Raw genomic sequence first — 20,258 nt, 5'->3', positions numbered from 1 at the left:
ATTCTGCCCCATTCTTTTAGACGGCATGATACTTAAAACACCAGCAACTGGTCTGCACTAGGGATGGCAGCATTACTACCACAATAGGAGTTGAACTGGTACAAGCAATGATATGCAATTTTACAAAATTTCCCTATGGGGGATGGGAGCCGTTTGAGAGTAGTAAGGAAAATGAGATGGTTTGCAGAATATTGCTTTTGTCTTCAGCTCAGAAATATATTTATATTACACCTGTATCTGTCCACATGACCACTGTACGATTTCTGTCTTTTGTTTTGTGTACAATTTGTAGTTGAATATGATGCCATGTGAAATTACACAGTGGGTGGTTGTGGCGCTCTTTATCTCGGGGGAACACCCAGCACCCCCATGTTCATCCTTGTAAAATGATTGTGTGGTACCCAATGCAAAGTCTGTCATGACGGGTGTCTTTGGAAGGCTCACAATGTACTGAGCATTGTTGTTATAGTGATGTTATAGTTATATTTATGGGTTATAATTTCATGTATATAGTTACGAGGTTGAAAATGTATCCTCATGGCTTAAAGCAAACCCAGGCAAAAACTCTCCAAGAGCAGAGAGGCAGTTCACACCTCATCAGGACCGGTATGGGACTAAGGTGACCAGACAGCAAGTGTGAAAAATCGGGACAGGGGGTGGGGGGTAATAGGAGCCTACATAAGAAAAATACCCCAAAATCGGGACATCTGGTCACCCTATATGGGACAACCCCAGTCCAGCCTCACAGGAACAAAAGACGCTGGCCTAGGCAGCAACAAAAGAATCCATTAGACCAGGGGTCAGCAACCTTTCAGAAGTGGTGTTCTGAGTCTTCATTTATTCACTTTAAGGTTTTGCGTGCCAATACTACATTTTAACGTTTTTTAGAAGGTCTCTCTCTATAAGTCTCTATATTATAGAACTAAACTATTGTCGTATGTAAACAAGGTTTTCAAAATATTTAAGAAGCTTCATTTAAAATTAAATTAAAATGCTGATCTTACACCCCGGCCCGCTCAGCCCACTGCCGGCCTGGGGTTCCATTCACCTAGGCCGGCAGCAGGCTGAGCGGGGCCTGTGGCCGGTACCCCGGCTGGCAAGGGGCCGGCAGCCAGAACCCCAGACTGGCAGCGGGCTGAGTGGGGCCAGCGGCCAGGACCCCAGACCAGCAGTGGGCTGAGCGGCTCAGCCCACTGCCGGTTTGGGGTTCCGTCCGCCGGCTCCTGCCAGCCAGGGTCCTGGCTGCCGGCCCCGCTCAGCCCGCTGCTGGTCTGGGGTCCCGGCCCTGTCCACATAGAGTAGGTACCTGGTTCTGGCCCATTCTCTTCCTCTCTCTGCACTGAGATGAGGGTGGGAGTGCACTGAGAACAGGGCTGGGAGTGAAGGAGCAGGCTGGGGGTTGGGGTGCAGGGTCTGGCCAGGAGCTAGAATGAGAGAAGGGGCTCAGGGTTGGGGCAGGAGGTTTAGGTGTGGAGCACTTACCTGGGCAGCTCCCATTTGGTGCGAGGGGTGCAGGTCGGAATGTGGGGGTGTGTGTGCAGGAGCTCCCGTTTGGTGCTCAGGGTGGGGGTGAGGGTGGGGATGGGGATGTGGGGGGTGCAGAGTCAGGACATGGGGTCTATGGGTGTGTGAGGAGGGTGTAGGAGTCAGGGCAGGGGGCTGGGGGGGCTGGGTATGTGTGGGGGGTGCCAGAGTCAGGGCTAGGGTTGTGGGGGGTGCAGAGGTCAGGGCAGAGGGCTGAGGTGTGTGTGAGGAGGGTTCATGGGTCAGGGCAGAGGGCTGGGAGTTGTGGGGGGTTCAGGGTCAGAGCAGAGGGCTGGGGGTGTGTGAGGGGGGTGCAGGGGTCAGGGCCACAGGGCTCGGGGGTGTGGGGGATTCAGGGTCAGGGCAGAGGGCTGGGGGTGTGTGAAGGAGGTGCAAGGGTCAGGGCAGAGGGCTGGGGTGTGGGGGGGTGCAGGGGTGAGGGCAGAGGGCTGGGTGTGTGTGAGGAGGGTTCATGGGTCAGGGCAGAGGGCTGGGGGTGTGTGAGGGAGGTGCAGGTGTCAGGGCAGAGGGATGGGGAGTGTGGGGGGTTCAGGGTCAGGGCAGAGGGCTGGGGATGTGTGAGGGGGTGCAGGGGTCAGGACAGAGGGCTGGGAGTGTGGGCTGGGGTCATGGGGATGCTCCCAGCCCCCTGCCCTGAGCGGCTCACAGCAGGAGGCTGGAGGGGATATGCCAATTCCACCCCCTTCGCCAAGGTCCCCAGAGTAGAGAGCCCGCTGCGGTTCTGCTTTTCCCCCTCCCCCTCCGTAGCAAGGGCCGTCAGCTGATCGGCCGCAGGGAGGGAGAGAAGGAGGGGCAGGAACCCAGCACGCTGGGGGAAGAGGCGGGGGAAGGGGGAAGCTTGCCTGCCCTGTAAGGAGAGAGCGGTGGGTGGAGGCGGAGAAGAGTGGGCCGGGCTGGGCAGGATTTTTAATTGCACGCTGCTGTCCCCGGCAGACAGCAGCGTGCCATTAAAAATTGGCTCGCGTGCCATCTTTGGCACGCGTGCCATAGGTTGCCGACCCCTGCATTAGACTCTTGAGGGAGTCACCCCTCTTTGTTTGGTCAGTTTGGAACTGCTATGAGGTAAGGCTCACCTGACTCTGAAGGCGGGAGGGGCAAAGCCAAAAGGGAAGAAAGGACATGATAAAAGGGAGAGACATTTGCCATGCTCGCTCTCTCTTCCACCTACACCTACACACACCACATCAAGGGACTGAAGTGCTGATCAAAGGCTGAAGAGCAGCCAGCCAACCTGTTTTGAGAAGCATCTAAGTTTGTAAGGGCATTGAAAGTGTTAAGATCAGCTTAGAATGCGTTTTTCTTTTATTTCATTTGACCAAATCTGACTTATGTTTTGACTTATAATCACTTAAAATCTATCTTTATAGTTACTAAATCTGTTTGTTTATTCTACCTGAAGCAGTGCATTTGGTTTGAAGCATGTCAGAGACTCCCCTTGGGATAATAAGCCTGGTACATATCAATTTCTTTGTTAAATTGACAAACTCATATAAGTTTGCAGCATCCAGCAGGCATTACTGGACACTGCAAGACGGAGATTCCTAGGGTTGTTTCTGGGACCAGAGATATTGGCTAGTGTCATTCAGTTGCAAATAACTGGGAGCAGCTTACATGCCAGAGGCCGTGCGTGAACAGCCCAGGAGTGGGGGTTCTCACAGCAGAGCAGGGTAAGGCTGGCTCCCCGAGTCAAGGATTGGAGTGACCTAGCAGATCACCCGTCCATGTAACACCAGAGGGAAACGTCACAGTGGTGTGTTTATGTTTCTTTTTTAACTGGCAGCTTTGGAAGTATTTAAATATCCAGCTACATTTAACTAAAATACAATGTGCCTAACCCTGAAGTCCGTACTCTGAGTCTAGTTTCGTTCTTACTGAAGTCAATGATAGTTTCACCATTGACTTCAGTGGGAGCAGGCTGAAGTACATTGGCTGGGTTAGAAAATGTACTCCTATAATCTGAAACTTCCCACAGGACACTATGCCAATTTTCGAGACAAGCATGACAGCAGTGTCAGGAAGAATGTTTCCAACAAATCAAGTGGATGGAGAGAAGTTATAAGATATCTCAAACAGCTGACTTTACAGAATTTAATCCCCCAGCCAGATGACTAAGGCACGAAAATAAAGGCCACTTTCTCCTTTCCCAGCAGTCGGCAGAATGAGATGACTTGTGGAGGGCCAGAAATTTGTCGTTATTGGACATTTGTCTCAATTCTGCGAGGGGGATAATCCAGATAGTTACATCAAAATTAATGCATCCCTGAGCTAATTACTGGGGAGGAGAAGAAATGTTCTCACACCAAAGAAACAGTTAGACTTGAAATATGAGTTTCAGAAAGCCCATCACTGTGCTGTTCATACTGAAGAAGCTTCAGGCTGCAGCTACGGTACCTAAGACCTGTCTCTAGTATTCCTGACTTCCTATGTAGCTGTACCCACAGTTGCTGGTCTCTCTTCTCCCCTGCACCCAGAAAATGGGGTTCCTGGGAGGAGCTCGTCTTCTCTCCCCACTCTTGCTACTTCCCAGGAAATGGGATCCTCAAATGTAGTTTATCACACACACCCCCCCCAGCACAGGAGATGGGAGTCATTAAGTAGATCTCTCTCTTTATCCCCATCTCAGGAGTTTGGGTACCTGGTTGGAAGTTCCTTCCCTGCCACCATCTCTTTGCCTGGGAGATGGGCTCTGCTTGGGGGTCTCTCTTTTTCTTCCAACCTTGCATATGGGTTCCCGTGGCTGGCGTATGTCCCTTTTCCCCCTAACCTGAGCTATGAAGTTCATGGATGAAGGCTGCTAAGACATAGGGGAGTCTCTTCCCACATGGGGCTGTCTGCCGTCTCTTCCCTCCTCCTGCAGCCTGGGTTGCATGGTTCCTTGTCCAGCTTAGGGAACAAACAGTTACCTCATATGAAAATGTTTCTACCTGAATTGCGTTACAATCTAGGTACAATTCTGAGGTAAGTTACGCTGATTTCTGCCTCTGCAACCATTTATTGAAGCATTTTTAAATATAGATGCAAGCTGCTTTTCAATCAACTGAAGAGGCACCAATTGGTTTAGCTTCTCTAATGTAGACAAATCATTAGTAATTTACACCTGTGCAGAGTGGGTGTAAAATATTAATGTTCTGATCTGGGAGCACGTTACACTTACTTTGCACAGGTGTAAATGACTATGCTAGGGGCAGGCCAGAGGAGAATCATGCCCTGAAGGGGCAGATTGTTGCAGCATTACCTTTTTCAAGTGAAATTTTGGCAATTCAATATTGCAACTAGGGAAAAAAGTAGAAAATCTTTAACAAAAATGAAGGAAAGCACAACTTATAAAGCGAGGACTCAAAGAGCAGACTAGTGGGGAGGGGGAGTTAAAGAGGGATCATTACAGGGATCCTTTCTTCCCGAAATGGCATCAGTGCTCTCTCCACACTGGCAGCTCATCTTCACCTAGTTGTGTCAAGTTGGGCACCTACAAACTTAAGCACTCAAAACCTGTGGCCACTTTTGAAAATGTGAGCCTTATCCCCTACAAGTGACCTACCCCAGTGATGTTTCCAGTTTTCTGTGAGAGTTCTTTTCCGCCTTTGTCTGTAGCCCTAAATTTTTCTGAACTGCATTGGTTTCCCAGCCCTGGCTTGCCATCCTGCCTTTCCTCATCCCACCCCAATTTTAACTGCCCCCACCCCACACTTTGAACAAAATTCTTCTATCTGATCCCCCTCTCAAAATGTTAATGTATTTGCAACTATGACCCGTGCAGCTGGCCCAGAAGAGGTCTCTCCAATTCCAGTTACCAAACCCTTCTGGATGGAGGCTATACTTTATCTGAAGTTCTGCACATCTGACCTCACAGGGCCCCAAAAAGCACCTCTGAAAGGAAACTGCAATCAAATCCCTGCAGCAGATGGTTTTTCTGTAGGTTCTGTGGCCATCACATTGACATAACTCCTATTTCATTTCTATAGAAAATAGATGCAGTGACCCAGACTTCAGATAGGCTATGCCTCCTGTGTGGCTTGGAAGAGGCAAACCAGTACAATGGAGATAACCTTCAATTTTAAACTTTATAAAAGAAAACCCAGAAATTTGGCAAGAACATAAATAACATGAAGTAACATCAAATACGCGCTTCGGAAAATGATTAAATGTAAATTGCCATCACAGTCAAATAAATTTGTCAGGAACATGCTCTGTCATCCCAAGAGGGATTCTTCCTCTCCCTGGCTGAAGTCAAGCTTCACCCCTGCTGTCCTGCCTATGCGTCTCTCCGGCTTGTGATGCTCCTTTGATTGGCTGCTGCAATGATTGCCCCTCTTTCCAACAGGTTTGCCCAGGAATGAAAGCTCCTCACCTGGAGAGCCACACCCATTCCCCACACACCCAAACTGCATTCCCTGTCAGCGTCACAATGGTCAAACTCACCAGTCACACGCTCTGTACCCTCGCAGCTGGGCTGCTCGCACACGGCCCTTCACGATCCAGCTTCCTCTGGCAAATCCCTTTTTACCTCAGCGCCGCCTCTTTTCACCTCCTTCTTCTCTCACCAGTTTCCAGCTGCCTCCTCTCCACTGGATTTCGAGCCCCCTCCCCAGCTGGAGCTGCCCTCTCAGGGGCTGTCTCTCACCCCAGGACAGCATTCTATGCTGCTGCATCACAGTTGCAGGCCCTGACATTACCCTTCTTATAGTCGAAACTACAGCAGGTGCTGGGGCCCGGGTTACTATACAGACAGCACAAAGCACATTTTTCCTGCTCATATGTTTGTTTGTATCTTACAGGAAATCTGTGAGAATCCACGATTTATAATTGATGGAGCCAACCGAACTGATATTTGTCAAGGAGAATTAGGTATGACATTTTGTCTTCTGTATTGTGCTTTGGATTTCTTATTTAGTCCCAGATATTTGCATCAGAGTTTATCTTTAGCTTTTACTTGCTAGATAGGAGTTTAAAACATCTATGTTTCCTTGCCATAGCTCTTCTCAACCAAGCCTCCCTGTCCTGCAGGGTTGTAGATGAGGACTGTGAGAGAGAAGCTGCTCAGCGTGCATGGACTTTGTTATTCATATTGTGAAGTTTATTGCAGGGCAGTGTTTTGCAAGGCCTCTTTTCTCCCAGGCTTTCAAGAACAGAGTGACTTAAGGAGACAGAGTGAGCTAAAGGGGAGGCAACTATTTGTAGTGAGAGGCTGAATGGATGAGGAAGAGTCTAATCTAAAATCAGCTTATTCTTATTAATAAGCTTATTAAAAATCAGCTTATTAATCAGATTTTTAATCGATTTTATTATTTACATTATAATGGCTCCTAGACACCTCATGCATGTCACAGCTCCATTGAGCTACATACCATGCAGATGTACACTAAAGGACAGTCTCTGCTCCAAAAAATTTATAGTCTGAAAGACAAGAGGTAGCACAAGTGGATTAAAAGGAACAAGCAGGGATGGGGCAAGGGAAGATAAGGCAACAGCAACAGGAAATTTTAGCATAGACTAGCTGTGTGCATGGATCATAATCACTCAGAGGCAGTAATCATATACCCAGAGCAAAGGATGGGTCCATTTTGAAAGAGAGAAAGCTAGTTATGCCTGTTATACTAGATATACAGAAAGCCTACAGCAGGAGTATACAGAAACAATGAAAATGGCAACTGTGCACATTTACATGCTCAGGACTGCACATAAGCTATTCTGATCTGATGATACCCTGTCCCTCTGGTGCACTCACTTTTCCCCTACCCATTAGTGGTCAGTTCATTTTGGACTAGATGTTTGTGTATGTTACTAAGCACATTTCTCTGCACTATTGAAAAGCCAGTCTTCGCAAATATCAAACAAACCCAGAGCACTCAGACTTGGCGCTTTATCTCTGCGCCACTTTTAACCATTGTATAAGACAGTAAAGCCCATCTACATTGAGTTTTCAAACCGTGTATGTTAACTCTTCAGATGTAAACAAGTGAGCTAACTACAGTGACTGTAACAATAACAGATCAAGTTAGCACAATGATTGAGTCCTTATTTACAAGCTACATGCAACTCCACTTCATTCTGGGGTTCCAGCTTTAGCTGCAACTGCTGCCAGCTGTGATCTCTGCCAGACCACGCAACCTTAAAGGTGCAGTGACCACACACAGTCGCCACAGTGCTTAAAGCTCCAAACACCACAGTGTAAGCAACATTTGTTAAAACTGAAAATGAAAACAAACTATTTAAACTTTTTCTAAAAAGGTGCTACTAAGGCTCTGAGTTGGCTGTACTTCAAACCACAGGGCTTGCCCAAAGGTCTATGTGCAGCTGCCACAGAGTGGCACAAACAGACAAGCATCAACCTGTGAAGGTAATTTTTAGTGGCTTTTAAACACAAACCTACTTCCACACTACAGGCAAATCTACACTTAAAACACTGCAGCAGTGTAGCTGTGCCGCTTCAGTGAAGATGCTACTTCGCTGATGGGAGAGCTTTTCCCAGTACCTCCGTGAGAGGCAGTAGGTATGGCAATGGGAGAAGCACTCCCATTGACATAGCACGGTCTACACCAAGGTTGGGTCAGTATAACTGCATCACCCAGGGGTGTGGATTTTTCACTCCCCTGAGCAATGCAGCTATACTGATATAAGTTTATGGCGTAGACCTGGCCTACCACAATTCAGTACAGAATAGCCATCAACTCTCTTTCCCTTTTTGTTGATGAAGAGGCGGGGAAAGTCCTCAAATACCCATACCCACACTGGAAATCACCATTCGGGTGAAAGAGGAAGTATAAGAACTAGGACGTTTCAGGCAGCATTTCTCTTTGAAATGCTTCAGTTTCTGCCTCACCCCTTCATCACTTCACACATCACAGACAAAGGTTAGGCCAAGTTATCCTACCTCTACCCTCCCCATGGCTCCCAACAGGCATTGTTCCAAAGGCTCCTTGTTTTCCTTTTACAAGCTCACAGACTCAATTCATCAAAATCAGAAGCCAATGCACTGTGAGTTTCCCACAGCCCTGACAACATCAGCTGTGACTCCACAGTTTTGATAAATTTGTAAGAGCAACATTGGGCTTGGCTGCACTTGCGAGTTACAGCGCAATAAAGGAACCCCGGGCGCACTAGCTCACTACCCATCCACACTGGCAAGGCACGTGGAGCGCTCTGACTCCGCGGCTACAGCGCTGCTGGTACTCCACTTCGGCGAGTGGAATAACGTTTGCTGTGCCCCCGCTGGAGCGCCGCAGCGCCAGTGTGAACGAGGTGTAGCTTTGCTGCGCCCTGATCAGCCTCCGGAAATGTCCCATAATCCCCTTGAGCCAAGTGGCCATTCTTGTCATTGTTTTTGAATTGCTGCAGGAATGCGGATATGCCCTTTGAAAGCTCCGTTTCTGACAACCGGCTGCTTATCTGCTCCAAGACAAAGCAACCATTACTGTGGAATGCTGTGTGTGAGAGAGAGAGGCGGGGAGGGGGAGGGAGGTCTGCAGCTGTCTGAACTTACAAGACAGCATGCTGACATGCTCTCAGCCCCCCCAAAACCCACTCTCTCTCCCCCCACATACACACAACACACTTCCTGTCACACTCCACCCCACCCCACCCCACCCCCCATTTGAAAAGCACGTTGCAGCCACTTGCATGCTGGGATAGCTGCCCATAATGCACTGCTCCCAATGCCGCTGCAAGTGCCGCAAATGTGGCCACGCCAGTGCTCTTGAAGCTGTCAGTATGGACAGATTGCAGCACTTTCCGTACTGCCCTCTACAAAGGCTGGTTTAACTCAAATCGCTCTACATCTGCAAGTGTAGCCATGCCCATTGTTTGCTTGTTTTAAATTGTTGCTGATGTAATAACCCACCAGCCCGTTATATTAAATAATCCCCTACTGTTCTGCAGGACTTCAGGGACAATTGCTGCAGAGAGGATGAAATGAACCTAATGCATGTTTTATTCCTATGTTTTCTACAATAACAGACAAGCCGTTTGTTATTTTTACGTGCTGACAGTATGCTCAGTCCTGAACAGGATCAATTTAAAAAAAAATCAAGTCCCTGCCCCCAAGGCCTTACAATTTACACAGACAACACAATATGTATAGCGGGTTACAGGATGGTTCCAGCTTTGTGTGTTTTCTTTAATGTTAGATGGGTTAGAGTTTTGGGGCTTGAGGGAAGAGTAAGTTATGAGGAGGAAAAAGAAAGGAAGTGAGAACCTGGTTCCTGGGACAGAGAGTTTGTTAAAGGAGTATAGGCAGCATGAAAGTGTCCAGTGTCCAGTTTTGGGCCCCACACTACAAGAAGGATGTGCAAAAATTGGAAAATGTCCAGCGGAGGGCAACAAAAATGATGAGGGGACTGGAACACATGACTTATGAGGAGAGGCTGAGGGAACTGGGATTGTTTAGTCTGCGGAAGAGAAGAATGAGGGGGGATTTGATAGCTGCTTTCAACTACCTGAAAGGGGGTTCCAAAGAGGATGGATCTAGACTGTTCTCAGTGGTAGATGATGACAGAACAAGGAGTAATGGTCTCAAGTTGCAGTGGCAGAGGTTTAGGTTGGATATTAGGAAAAACTTTTTCACTAGGAGGGTGGTGAAACACTGGAATGTGTTACCTAGGGAGGTGGTGGAATCTCCTTCCTTAGATATTTTTAAGGTCAGGCTTGACAAAGCCCTGGCTGGGATGATTTAGTTGGGGATTGGTCCTGCTTTGAGCAGGGGGCTGGACTAGATGACCTCCTGAGGTCCCTTCCAACCCTGATATTCTATGATTCTATGATTCTAAAGAGAGAGATTGTGCAGGAAAACTTACCTGGCATTGTAGTTTATATTACAGTAGTGCCTAAGGGTTTTAATCAAAGATTAGGGTCCACCGTGCTAGGGGCTGTACACACAAGTAGTTTGAAAATAGTCGCTGCCCCCTGGAGCTCACCATTGAGGTAGTAAACCTTAGCATAACGTTTATTATTTTAAAATGTAACTTTTAAAAAACCATAAGAATATAATTGTGTAAATATGGACACAGGCTTGAAATTAGAAGAGTTTTTTCAGTATGATAAAGCAGCAAATAAACCTCACAATAATAGGATAAGCAAAACTGGAATGTTGCCCTGAGAATGGAAAATCAAAGTGTAAAACGTAGCCAGAAATGCACCAAAGCCAGATTGAGGCACAGATCCTCCTCCCTGCTCTGTCTTAGCATGGAAGGCTGTCTTTAACAGTCAGCTGGGAATTCAATTTGGATCGGTGACTTCCCAGTTGTAAAGCCAACATAGCCAGCTGTATTCCACCTACTCCTGCCCCCAAGCCTGGCCCAGCAGGCATTCTAGGTGCCACAGGGTATGGCTGGAGCACTTTGTGGTCTGGCAGTTCTGAGTTCAGACATTGCAGCCAGTGTAGACTAAAGCAACCTCACAGAATAAAGAAGTACTAGACGCTAAGGATTTGTGAATTTGCGTAACAAATTCTGAGCAAGCCAGAGGAAAGTGTAAATTATACCAAATCAGACTCCTCTCAGTCCTTTGGGGCAGGGATCATACCCCCTCTATGTTTGTAGAGTGTTTAGCAAGTGGAGCTCCAATCCTGATTTGTGCTAATGGGCACTTCCCTAATACAATATTAATGTGCTATGCATGCACTAAAATACATCATAATACACTCAAAACACTCTAGTGGCTGGAGGAGATGGACCACTTGTCTCACAGGACTTTGCCCTAATGCCTTTGACCCTTCATTTTGTCTGCTGCTTCTGCTGGTTTACAGGTGACTGCTGGTTCCTAGCTGCCATTGCTTGCCTGACACTGAATGAAAAGCTACTCTGCCGGGTCATACCTCACGATCAGACCTTCATAAAAAACTATGCTGGGATCTTTCACTTCCAGGTGAGTCCTTTCCAAGAGCAGCATGTAGAGTAGCGATGGTATTATCCAGGGAGGTAAATGGAGCACTTGTTGCTCTGACAGTCCAGGAAGAAATTGTTCCCTTTGTCTCATCTATCTGATGACAGTGCAAGTGACAAGGGCGGGGGAGATGTAGGAAATAAATTCCGCCATGCCAGATTATTCTAGGAGAATCACAGAACAAGCAACCTGCCACAGTAATTGAGGAGCATTAAATCACCATTGAAACATTTGCAAATTAATATGCCCCATCAGTAAGAGAGAGCAACAGGTGTTCCCTCTCATTGCTCAGCTGTCCCATGCTGCCCACTGCATGGACTATAGATAAACTGTTAACTGGAAAGGGGGCCTATTTTTAGTCTCTCAAATAGCTGGTCTGTGTTGAAGACCTATTGTAAAATAATTGATCATTCACCGATTGATTGATTGTTTTCTACATTACCTGTGATCCTACGTCTGAAAAGACTCTATGTAGTGCTGTGTATGGTGCATGAGCGAACTCAGTCCAGCTACCACACTTGCAGCTGTCATTACAGTTTTACAATGTCTTTTCTCAACCTCTCCCCACACCTTCCTGTTTACAATCTGGATGGATGGGTGATTACTGTGAAAGTGTGTGGGATTACAGGAAACTGAAGTTCTTTATTCTACCACAACACAAGGCCAGTGCAGCACAAGGTCCTCCATGCTGCTCCACATGGCCGAAAACCCAACCCAGTAATCCTGGCAGTGTTTGGGGGTCTGCAAGTTACAGGACCACACAGAAGCCATTGCTACTATTCAGGAAGAATGAGGCTCCAAGGAGAGGAGGAGGTAGACTCTTCAGAAATTAGGGTAGGAAGGGCAAAGAGAAGGTGGTGTGGATTAAGATGGCCATTTTGGGTGGACGGCCAAAGGGACAAGGTGCAGGAAGGAGATCCTCACTTTGAATTTGTGCTTCATGACCATCTAAATATTATGTCTCTTAGTCTTCTAACACCAAGGTTGAGCTCCCACTGACATAAATTAGGGTTGTAGGTACTCAGCACTTCTGGAAATCAGGCCTCAGATGCCTAGCAGAGATCTCCAAAAATGTTTAGGAAATGGACCAAACTCATCACAGTACTGAGCTACTGGAATTCCCTGGCCTCATGGCTTTTCTAACTCTTAAGCCAGATTTCCCTCCCACCATACTCACTAATACATTTTTCTGTCTGCTTTTATTCAGTTCTGGCGCTATGGAAACTGGGTGGACGTTGTCATTGATGATTGTTTACCAACATATAACAACCAGCTGGTCTTCACCAAATCCTCCCAGCGCAATGAATTCTGGAGTGCTCTGCTGGAAAAGGCCTATGCAAAGTAAAGGAATGCTTTAGAATTGCAATACACCTCCAATAGCCTTATGTTATATGCTGTGTGTGGGGAGGTGATGATGTGTCTCTATACCACAGTTAACATAATTATCTTCCAAGTAGACGTGGAGACAAGCCATAACGAAGAAATTTTGTTGGATTTCTCTTGAAGAAGCCCCTCTTTGAAAATCTATACATGTAAACAACATTTCCCCGTGGTGTTCATGTAGTTAACTCTAGTGGCTTAGACTTGGGGCAGGATGTAATAAACTGTAGAGTAGTTTCCAGAGTTTGGCCTACCATTTAACCAGATGTCAGCAATTAGTTCTAAAAAAACAAACAACTTACTTTTGTAGGTATATGTGAATGACCCACATTAAAATTATTATTACAATTATTAAAAATTTTCAACATGACTTTTGCCAAACTGATGAAGTAGAACCAGGATTGTTTATAGCATAACTTTTTTTTCCCCTTTCCAAGACTCCACGGGTCCTATGAGGCTTTGAAAGGAGGCAATACTACAGAGGCCATGGAGGATTTCACAGGAGGAGTGACAGAGTTCTATGAGATAAAAGATGCACCCAAAGATATATACAAGATCATGAAACATGCCAAGGACAGAGGATCGCTCATGGCCTGCTCCATTGATGTAAGTCCATGTGAACATTGCGGATAAGGCATACTGGATTGCAAAGGAGTGGGGTCTCTAAATCAGGGGACAATCACAGATGTCTTTGTGAGAGCTTTGCTAAACTGGCATAGCGCCAGTCTATTTCTAGGACCAGAGGATCTCTGTTCGGTCTGACTTAGAAACTCCACCAGGAAGGGGGGGAACTTCCTGTACGTTATTGACAACTGGCTCTTGGGAAAGTTGACAAAAAGTGTCCGCACCCAAAGAAGAACATGGGATGTTCAAAAGATGTCCCCTTTGCCTCAGGCTTCACAAAAAAACTAAAATGTTATATTAGAAATTTTTAGCTTTATTATAGCTTATAAAGAATAGGGACCTAAATCCTGAGGTTTTTACTCAGTTTTCATTCAGTCTATATGCAGACCAACTCCCACTGTAGTCACTGGAAGTTGCCTTAAATATGGACTAAATTAAGGCCTCAAGATTTGTCCCACAAGGAGTAAGGAAAGAAGCCCTGTTTTGTGGTCTGAGCAATGGACTGTGAGCTAGGAGACATCGACTCTGTTCCCAACTCTGTGACTTCAGGCCCTGATCCTGCGAGTTGCTCTGCACCAGTGGACTCCTACACCCACACAGAACCCCACTGACTTCAGTGGGTTTAACAGCAGCAGAAGAGTCTGCTGTGCACAACAGCTTGCAGGAGAGGCCCCAGCTGTGTGACTTGGGGCAAGTCACTTAACCCCCTATGCCTCAGTTTGCCCATCTCTAAAACAGATGTAAGAATATTTATGTGGTGGGGGTGTTGTGAGGATAAACTTATTAATGTTAGTAATACTAACACCTAGCTCTTATATAGCACGTCACATCCCTAGATCTCAAAGTGCTTTACAAAAGAGATCAGTATCATCATCCCCATTTTACAGATGGGAAACCAAGGCACAGAGAGGGGGGGAGTGACTTGCCCAGGGTCACCCAGTAGGCCAGTGGCATAGTTGGAAATAGAATCTGCGACTCCTGAGTCATGTCTATCCTTTAGAATACACTGCCTTTGTACACTGCTTGTGAGAGAGCGAGAGAGAGAGAGAGAGCACTAGCTAGCTATAGAAGTTTAAAGCAATATTAATCAGCACAGTATTTCTGAGGCTTTAATTTTCTTAAAGCCTAAAAAGATCAAATCCATATCCTGGCCCTGATGCCAGAGGAAATACATCCAATGGGGGGCAGGGCGGGGGGAGAGACATATTAACGCACTGCCGCTGGTATTGACTAATCTTCCAGAAAAGTGATGCTGAAACAAGAACAAAAATAAACAAAACTTATAAGTGAAAGAATTGCAATTGCAAGCTAAGTACATACAAGTGGAGGTGGCAGAGAAAGAAAGAGGAGTCAAATTAATTCCTTTATATAAGTCCACTTGACTTTTTCTGCAAGGTTCCTGACTATCTCATGAAGTTCTGATTTTCCAGAACCATTAGTTGCAGAGGTTAAAACAGGAAAAAAGAGGGAAACGTACACATTTCAGTGGGCTTGGGTTCTGAAGTATCTTCTGGAGAAGCTTCTTGGGACTTTAACCTTTTGTTGCACCACACTGCCATCTTGCCTCATGTTGTCATTTGTGGCCATGACTTCACTGCTTCATATGACATAATTGCATGGTGACATAGTATCACCCACACAAATGAAGGTAAGCAGCTGGGACGCTGCCATGTCTTTTTGGAAGGAGGTGGAACAGAAGTGAGCAGCAACATATGGCTTTTGTGAAGTAAGTAGAGTGATGTGCCCTCTAATTACAAGTCTCTCATTTCTCTTTGACCTTTGAGCGGAACTGAGTCTATCATAGTAGTTAGAGGCACAGCTCATTTCAATACGAGTTCAGGACTATGGAGCTACCATAGTAGCACTAGAGCTCTAGTGTCATTGAGCCCTACAGATAAAAGAGCAGAACCTCTGGTATGTAATGAAGGAGAATGGAAGTTCTCTAATTAAGCTTATCTTCTTCCATCTCCTTCTCATTTTTCTTTCATTTTCCCTTTTCTCCTCCTCTCTTTCTTCGCTAATTCACTTCCCATGTACCACTTCTTTCTCCCATTTTCTGTACCAGGACAATATGGGCTTCTCGTACAGGACTGCGCCTCAAAGTGATCTTGGGGAACTAATTGCCCGAATGGTGAAGAATGTGAATAGCATGCTGAGGACTGACTCAACTCTAACCTTCCAAGGCACGGATGAAAGGCCAGCCTGGGTTTGTATGCCTCCAGCAATCACTGTCCCCTGCCTCCTAACTCTTCGCCGTGTAACCATATGTCAGGGTTCCTTCCCCACTCTGAACTCTAGGGTACAGATGTGGGGACCCGCATGAAAGACCCCCTAAGCTTATTTCTACCAGCTTAGGTTAAAAGTCTTTGCCCTTGGATTAGGTAAAATGCTGCCACCACCAAGTGATTTAACAAACAATCAGGGTAAGGACCATTTGGAGTTCCTATTTCCCCAAAATATCCCCCCAAGCCCTTACACCCGCTTTCCTGGGGAGGCTTGAGAATAAACAAGATGAGCACAAACCAGCCTTGGATTTTTAAGACCCAAAAAACCCAATCAGATTCTTAAAAAACAGAACTTTATTAGAAGAACAAAAAAAGATAAGAGAACAACTCTGTAAGATCAGAATGGAAGATAATCTTACAGGCAGTCAGATTCAAAACACAGAGAATCCCTCTAGGCAAAACCTTAAGTTACAAAAAGACACAAAAACAGGAATACACATTTCCTCCAGCACAGTGAATTTCACAAGCCAAAACAAAGAAAACCTAACGCATTTTCTAGGTAGATTACTTACTAACTTTACAGGAGTTGGGGGGCTTGCATCCTTGATCTGATCCCGGCAAAGGTATCACACAGCCAGACAAAAGCCTTCCCCCCCCCCTCCAGATGTGAAAGTATCTTGTTCCCTCATTGGTCATTTTGAGTCAGGTGCCAGCCAGGTTAGCTGAGCTTCTTAACCCTTTACAGGTAACAGGATGTTGCCTCTGGCCAGGAGGGATTTTATAGCACTGTATACAGAAAGGTGGTTACCCTTCCCTTTATATTTATGACACCAGTTAGAAAAGCACAGCAACTGTGTTTTCAAATTCTTTACACATTGCACTGAGTTATAAAATATCAGCTGGAAGATAACTAAAAAATTGTTCTAAAAATCATTGGATGTCTGAGTGTTCTTAGGTTCGAAATGATTTCAATCCTCTCAAGATGCAGTGACAGGTATAATTCTCCCAAAAGACTTTCTTAGCATCCAGAGAGGCAGCTGTCAGTTAAGATCACAACTTAGAACTTGTGTGAACAACTTGCTCCCACGAGAGAAGCAACAACAAAAAGTGTCAGGAAGTGTGCAAAAGAGACAGATTAATTTAGAAGTTAATAGAAGAAGGACAGAAGGAGAAATAAAACTTTTCCTGTTTGACATCAGTTTTTAGTCTTGCAAAATGATGTAATTCCTTGGGGAAGTACACAAATGTATACAAATTATGTAATTTCTTGCAAATATTCTTGGCTCATGTACAAATGACCCTCCTTATTTCCAAGCACAGGGTGTTGAAACTGTGCCTATTCGTCTGGCACTGTACCAGAGTTCCTCCTCTGGTACCACACACTAGTAGAAGTTCACAAAATTATTCCTGCAGTTGCCATTCCTGTTGCTATATTATTTGGCTGAGTGCTAAATGGCTGAGCCACCCATCCAAAGCCGTGATACTGGGAAGTCACTGGCTGTCTCCTAAAGAGTCAATTTAGCAGAGATGGGGACCAGTGGACTGGTGGCAGGAGCAACATGAGAATTTAAAAACTGTAAAAGGTGGGGATTGCAGAGGGGAGGAAAACAAAAAAAATTAAGGGGATAGAGAAATGAAAAGAGGAGCGCTGGAGAGGAAGTTAGATGGGAAGAATATTAAAGTTAAAAAAGGGGAAGAAGGAAAGAGGAAATGGACACAGAAGGGAAATAATGGAAAATAATTTTGACAGCCAGGTTCATTCTATTTTATCTTGTTGTTTGGATCAGACTCATTATCGTGGTACCTGACTCTACGAATTCTCCATTTCTACCCCTCTATGTCTTATTTATCGTCGGAAATTCATGGAATGGCTTTTGGCATGTGCATGCAATTCTTATACATCGTATATTGTTATACTACTGTGATTTCAGGTTCCTTTCCAGTGACAAAAATAGTGGAGGAGGAGGGGAAAGTTTCATATTTCATTTCATACGTATGAATTTGATCACTTGGGCTTTCTTTTTGTTGCTTATATCCACTATAACCCTCTCTTCAGTTCTCTCTCTTTCCAATATATGGATATCCTCAGCTTAGGAAATAAAAACACGTCAGGTACCTGAATTGCTGGTTAATGCCTCAAAGTATCTCTCAGGAGACCTGAGCATCTGTAGGTTGAGACTCAACCCCTGAGCACATCACTCTTGAAACTCAATTGGTCAGACTTTTTTTAAAGCATGGCTGTTATAAATCATTTTGAAATATAATGTGCATCTACAAAGAAAAAGAGAATACATGTTAATATAAGTAAGTAGGAACAGAGCATAACATAAGACATTTTAATACCATCAGTATAAGAGCATAGGAAGGTATAAAGTTAAGAGAATTCTAATATGTAGACTATTGACTCTGGTATTTCTAATGGTTCTGATGTTACTAAAGGATATGCAGTAGAAACCTGCTAATCCAATAAAAAAAATTGCCACTTTGTCACCTCTCAGCAAAGGCTGAATAGCAGAAATTGTAGAGAAACTTCATATTGATTAGATTTAATTATTTTGAGTAAATATACTGTAGGAAATATACTAGTGCATTATGAGGTGTTCCCATAAACCAGTAAACTAAACTAAAAATAAATGAGCAAAGTACATTTTGTGATTTAATTATTAATGGTCTCTATTGATTTCATTCAATTACTAGATGGCAAAATTCACAGTGAGTCTTGCAGTTACCAATGCAAATTAGTGAGGTAACTCTTCGGCCCAGGAAGTGACTGAGCACAATCAGGTCTCCTGGCATTGCTTGGCAGGATATATGTGCTCAATCTCCAGATCCAGAGTGACAGTGCTACCTTTTGACACTACAAATGTGTATTCAGACTAGTGATGGCCCTGAGCCACAAAGTTCAGATCAGAATATGAGCTTTACCAAAGTTTGTGATGTGGTTAGATCTGGAATTTTCTTTTAGATCCCTCATTAATTCATATATAGTGTTAATGAACAAGACTCCCTGCATGAATATGCATTAAAATGCATATTCAGTCATCTTCAGAAATGGGAGAGAGGCGCTTCTAGATGTGCGCACTCTAGCCGATCCCACACTGGACTGTGGAAATTATTAGTATACATTTATTAACCTTAATTTGGGAAGATTATGTACTATATGTATTTTACAACTTTTAAAAGCAAGCTTTGTACTTTTGGATAACTTAAGCATTATACCCAGATATATAGAAACTCTTTAACCTGTGTATTAGATCATTTTAACATTAGCTTTGATAAAAAATAATTTAAATCAGTTTATTCTGTTTCATAATTTCATTGACTTTTGACTGCAGAAGGGATCACTAGTCTGACCTCCTGTATGGCACAGGTCAAAGAATTTTACCCAGTAATTCCTCCATCAAGCTCATATTTTATGATGGAGTTACAACTTTTTTTTAAGAAAGATATCCATTCTTGATTTGAAGACTTCAGGTGATGGATAATCCACCACGTCCTTTGGTACGTTGGTCTGTATCTGGCATATCCTCTCTTAGGATAGACTATAACCTAACCTTGCAGTTAGATTAACTCTATGACAGATGAGTCTCTTCCCACTCTAACATCTATGATCCTATGAAATAGAAGCAAATGGTTATTGTCCCAATTTCCAAGTGACCTATTTGGAGACCTAGTGTGGTGCAGAGGGAGAACATGGCTTCCTTAAGTATGGGAATGGGTCTGTTATGTGCTTCTTACTGTTTTTATTCCATGTTTTACAGACTATAGTCCCAATGCAGTTTGAGACACGCATGATTTGTGGGCTAGTCAAAGGACATGCCTATTCAGTTACTGCAGTGGAAGAGGTATGTATGGATTTATTCTTTCGTACAGCTAGGAAGATGTTGTTGTTTAGGACAGACAAGCAATATGTCAAAACAGGGAGAAAATAAGAGTTATGAGTTTTTGTAAACAAAATAAACATTAAAATAATACAAGTTTTCTTGAAAAGGAAGAGTTAGAAACCCATCAGAATCTTGGCTGGGGGGAGGGAAGTGTGGATAATGCACAGTAAGTTAAACCAAGGGATACTGGCGCAAAGAGAACTCCAATATGCCCGCACTCATGCTGCCTTGTGCTTGGAGAGTGTCAGATCACTGGAGGGGTAGAAGACCTCTAAGGAATACATAAGTGCTGTAGGAAGAGGGCATGAGTGATTCAACATGTAGTACATTTCCTTCTGAGCCCATGCGAGACTAATTAATTTATTCAATCGTGTTTTCTTTTTCAACAAGACATCATTTAAAGCAGGAAAAATAAAGCTAGTGCGGCTAAGGAACCCCTGGGGACAAGTGGAATGGAAAGGAGCCTGGAGTGACAAGTAGGTGAAAAGCAAACCTAGGAATCTATAGGGTGTGGTTAAAAAAGTCATTCCACTTTAAACACATTGTGCTTGTTCTGTGATTGCATCCTAAGATGAAAATGAGGTGTATGCAGTGTCTGTGCTCTTGTACTGACACCTGTACTTGGAATATGAAAGTATCTATTTTTCTGGAGGCTGCACTGAGTGCTTAGCTGAGGGACTACTTTAGACAAGACGGGATTTTAAGAAAATATGAAATCTACTTG

At 44.7% G+C, this 20,258-nt stretch overlaps 1 protein-coding gene across 3 annotated transcripts in view; it reads left to right on the top strand.

The window, feature by feature from the left end:
• The window catches only part of CAPN3 (calpain 3), a 66,273-nt gene that overhangs the window by 7,136 nt on the left and 38,879 nt on the right, over positions 1 to 20,258 (top strand). For all 3 annotated transcript variants that reach the window (XM_037900404.2, XM_037900406.2, XM_037900407.2), the window contains exons 2-8: positions 6,321 to 6,390; positions 11,285 to 11,403; positions 12,629 to 12,762; positions 13,239 to 13,407; positions 15,491 to 15,631; positions 19,412 to 19,495; positions 19,925 to 20,010. In XM_037900404.2, the coding sequence (XP_037756332.1) occupies positions 6,321 to 6,390; positions 11,285 to 11,403; positions 12,629 to 12,762; positions 13,239 to 13,407; positions 15,491 to 15,631; positions 19,412 to 19,495; positions 19,925 to 20,010 (803 nt within the window). The remainder of the gene's footprint in view (positions 1 to 6,320; positions 6,391 to 11,284; positions 11,404 to 12,628; positions 12,763 to 13,238; positions 13,408 to 15,490; positions 15,632 to 19,411; positions 19,496 to 19,924; positions 20,011 to 20,258) is intronic.

This window comes from Chelonia mydas, chromosome 6 (genome assembly GCF_015237465.2).
Source record: "Chelonia mydas isolate rCheMyd1 chromosome 6, rCheMyd1.pri.v2, whole genome shotgun sequence".
Taxonomy (NCBI): Eukaryota; Metazoa; Chordata; order Testudines; family Cheloniidae; genus Chelonia; species Chelonia mydas.
The sequence above is the reverse complement of the archived record's forward strand: the minus strand, read 5'-3'. Positions and strand labels throughout refer to the sequence as shown.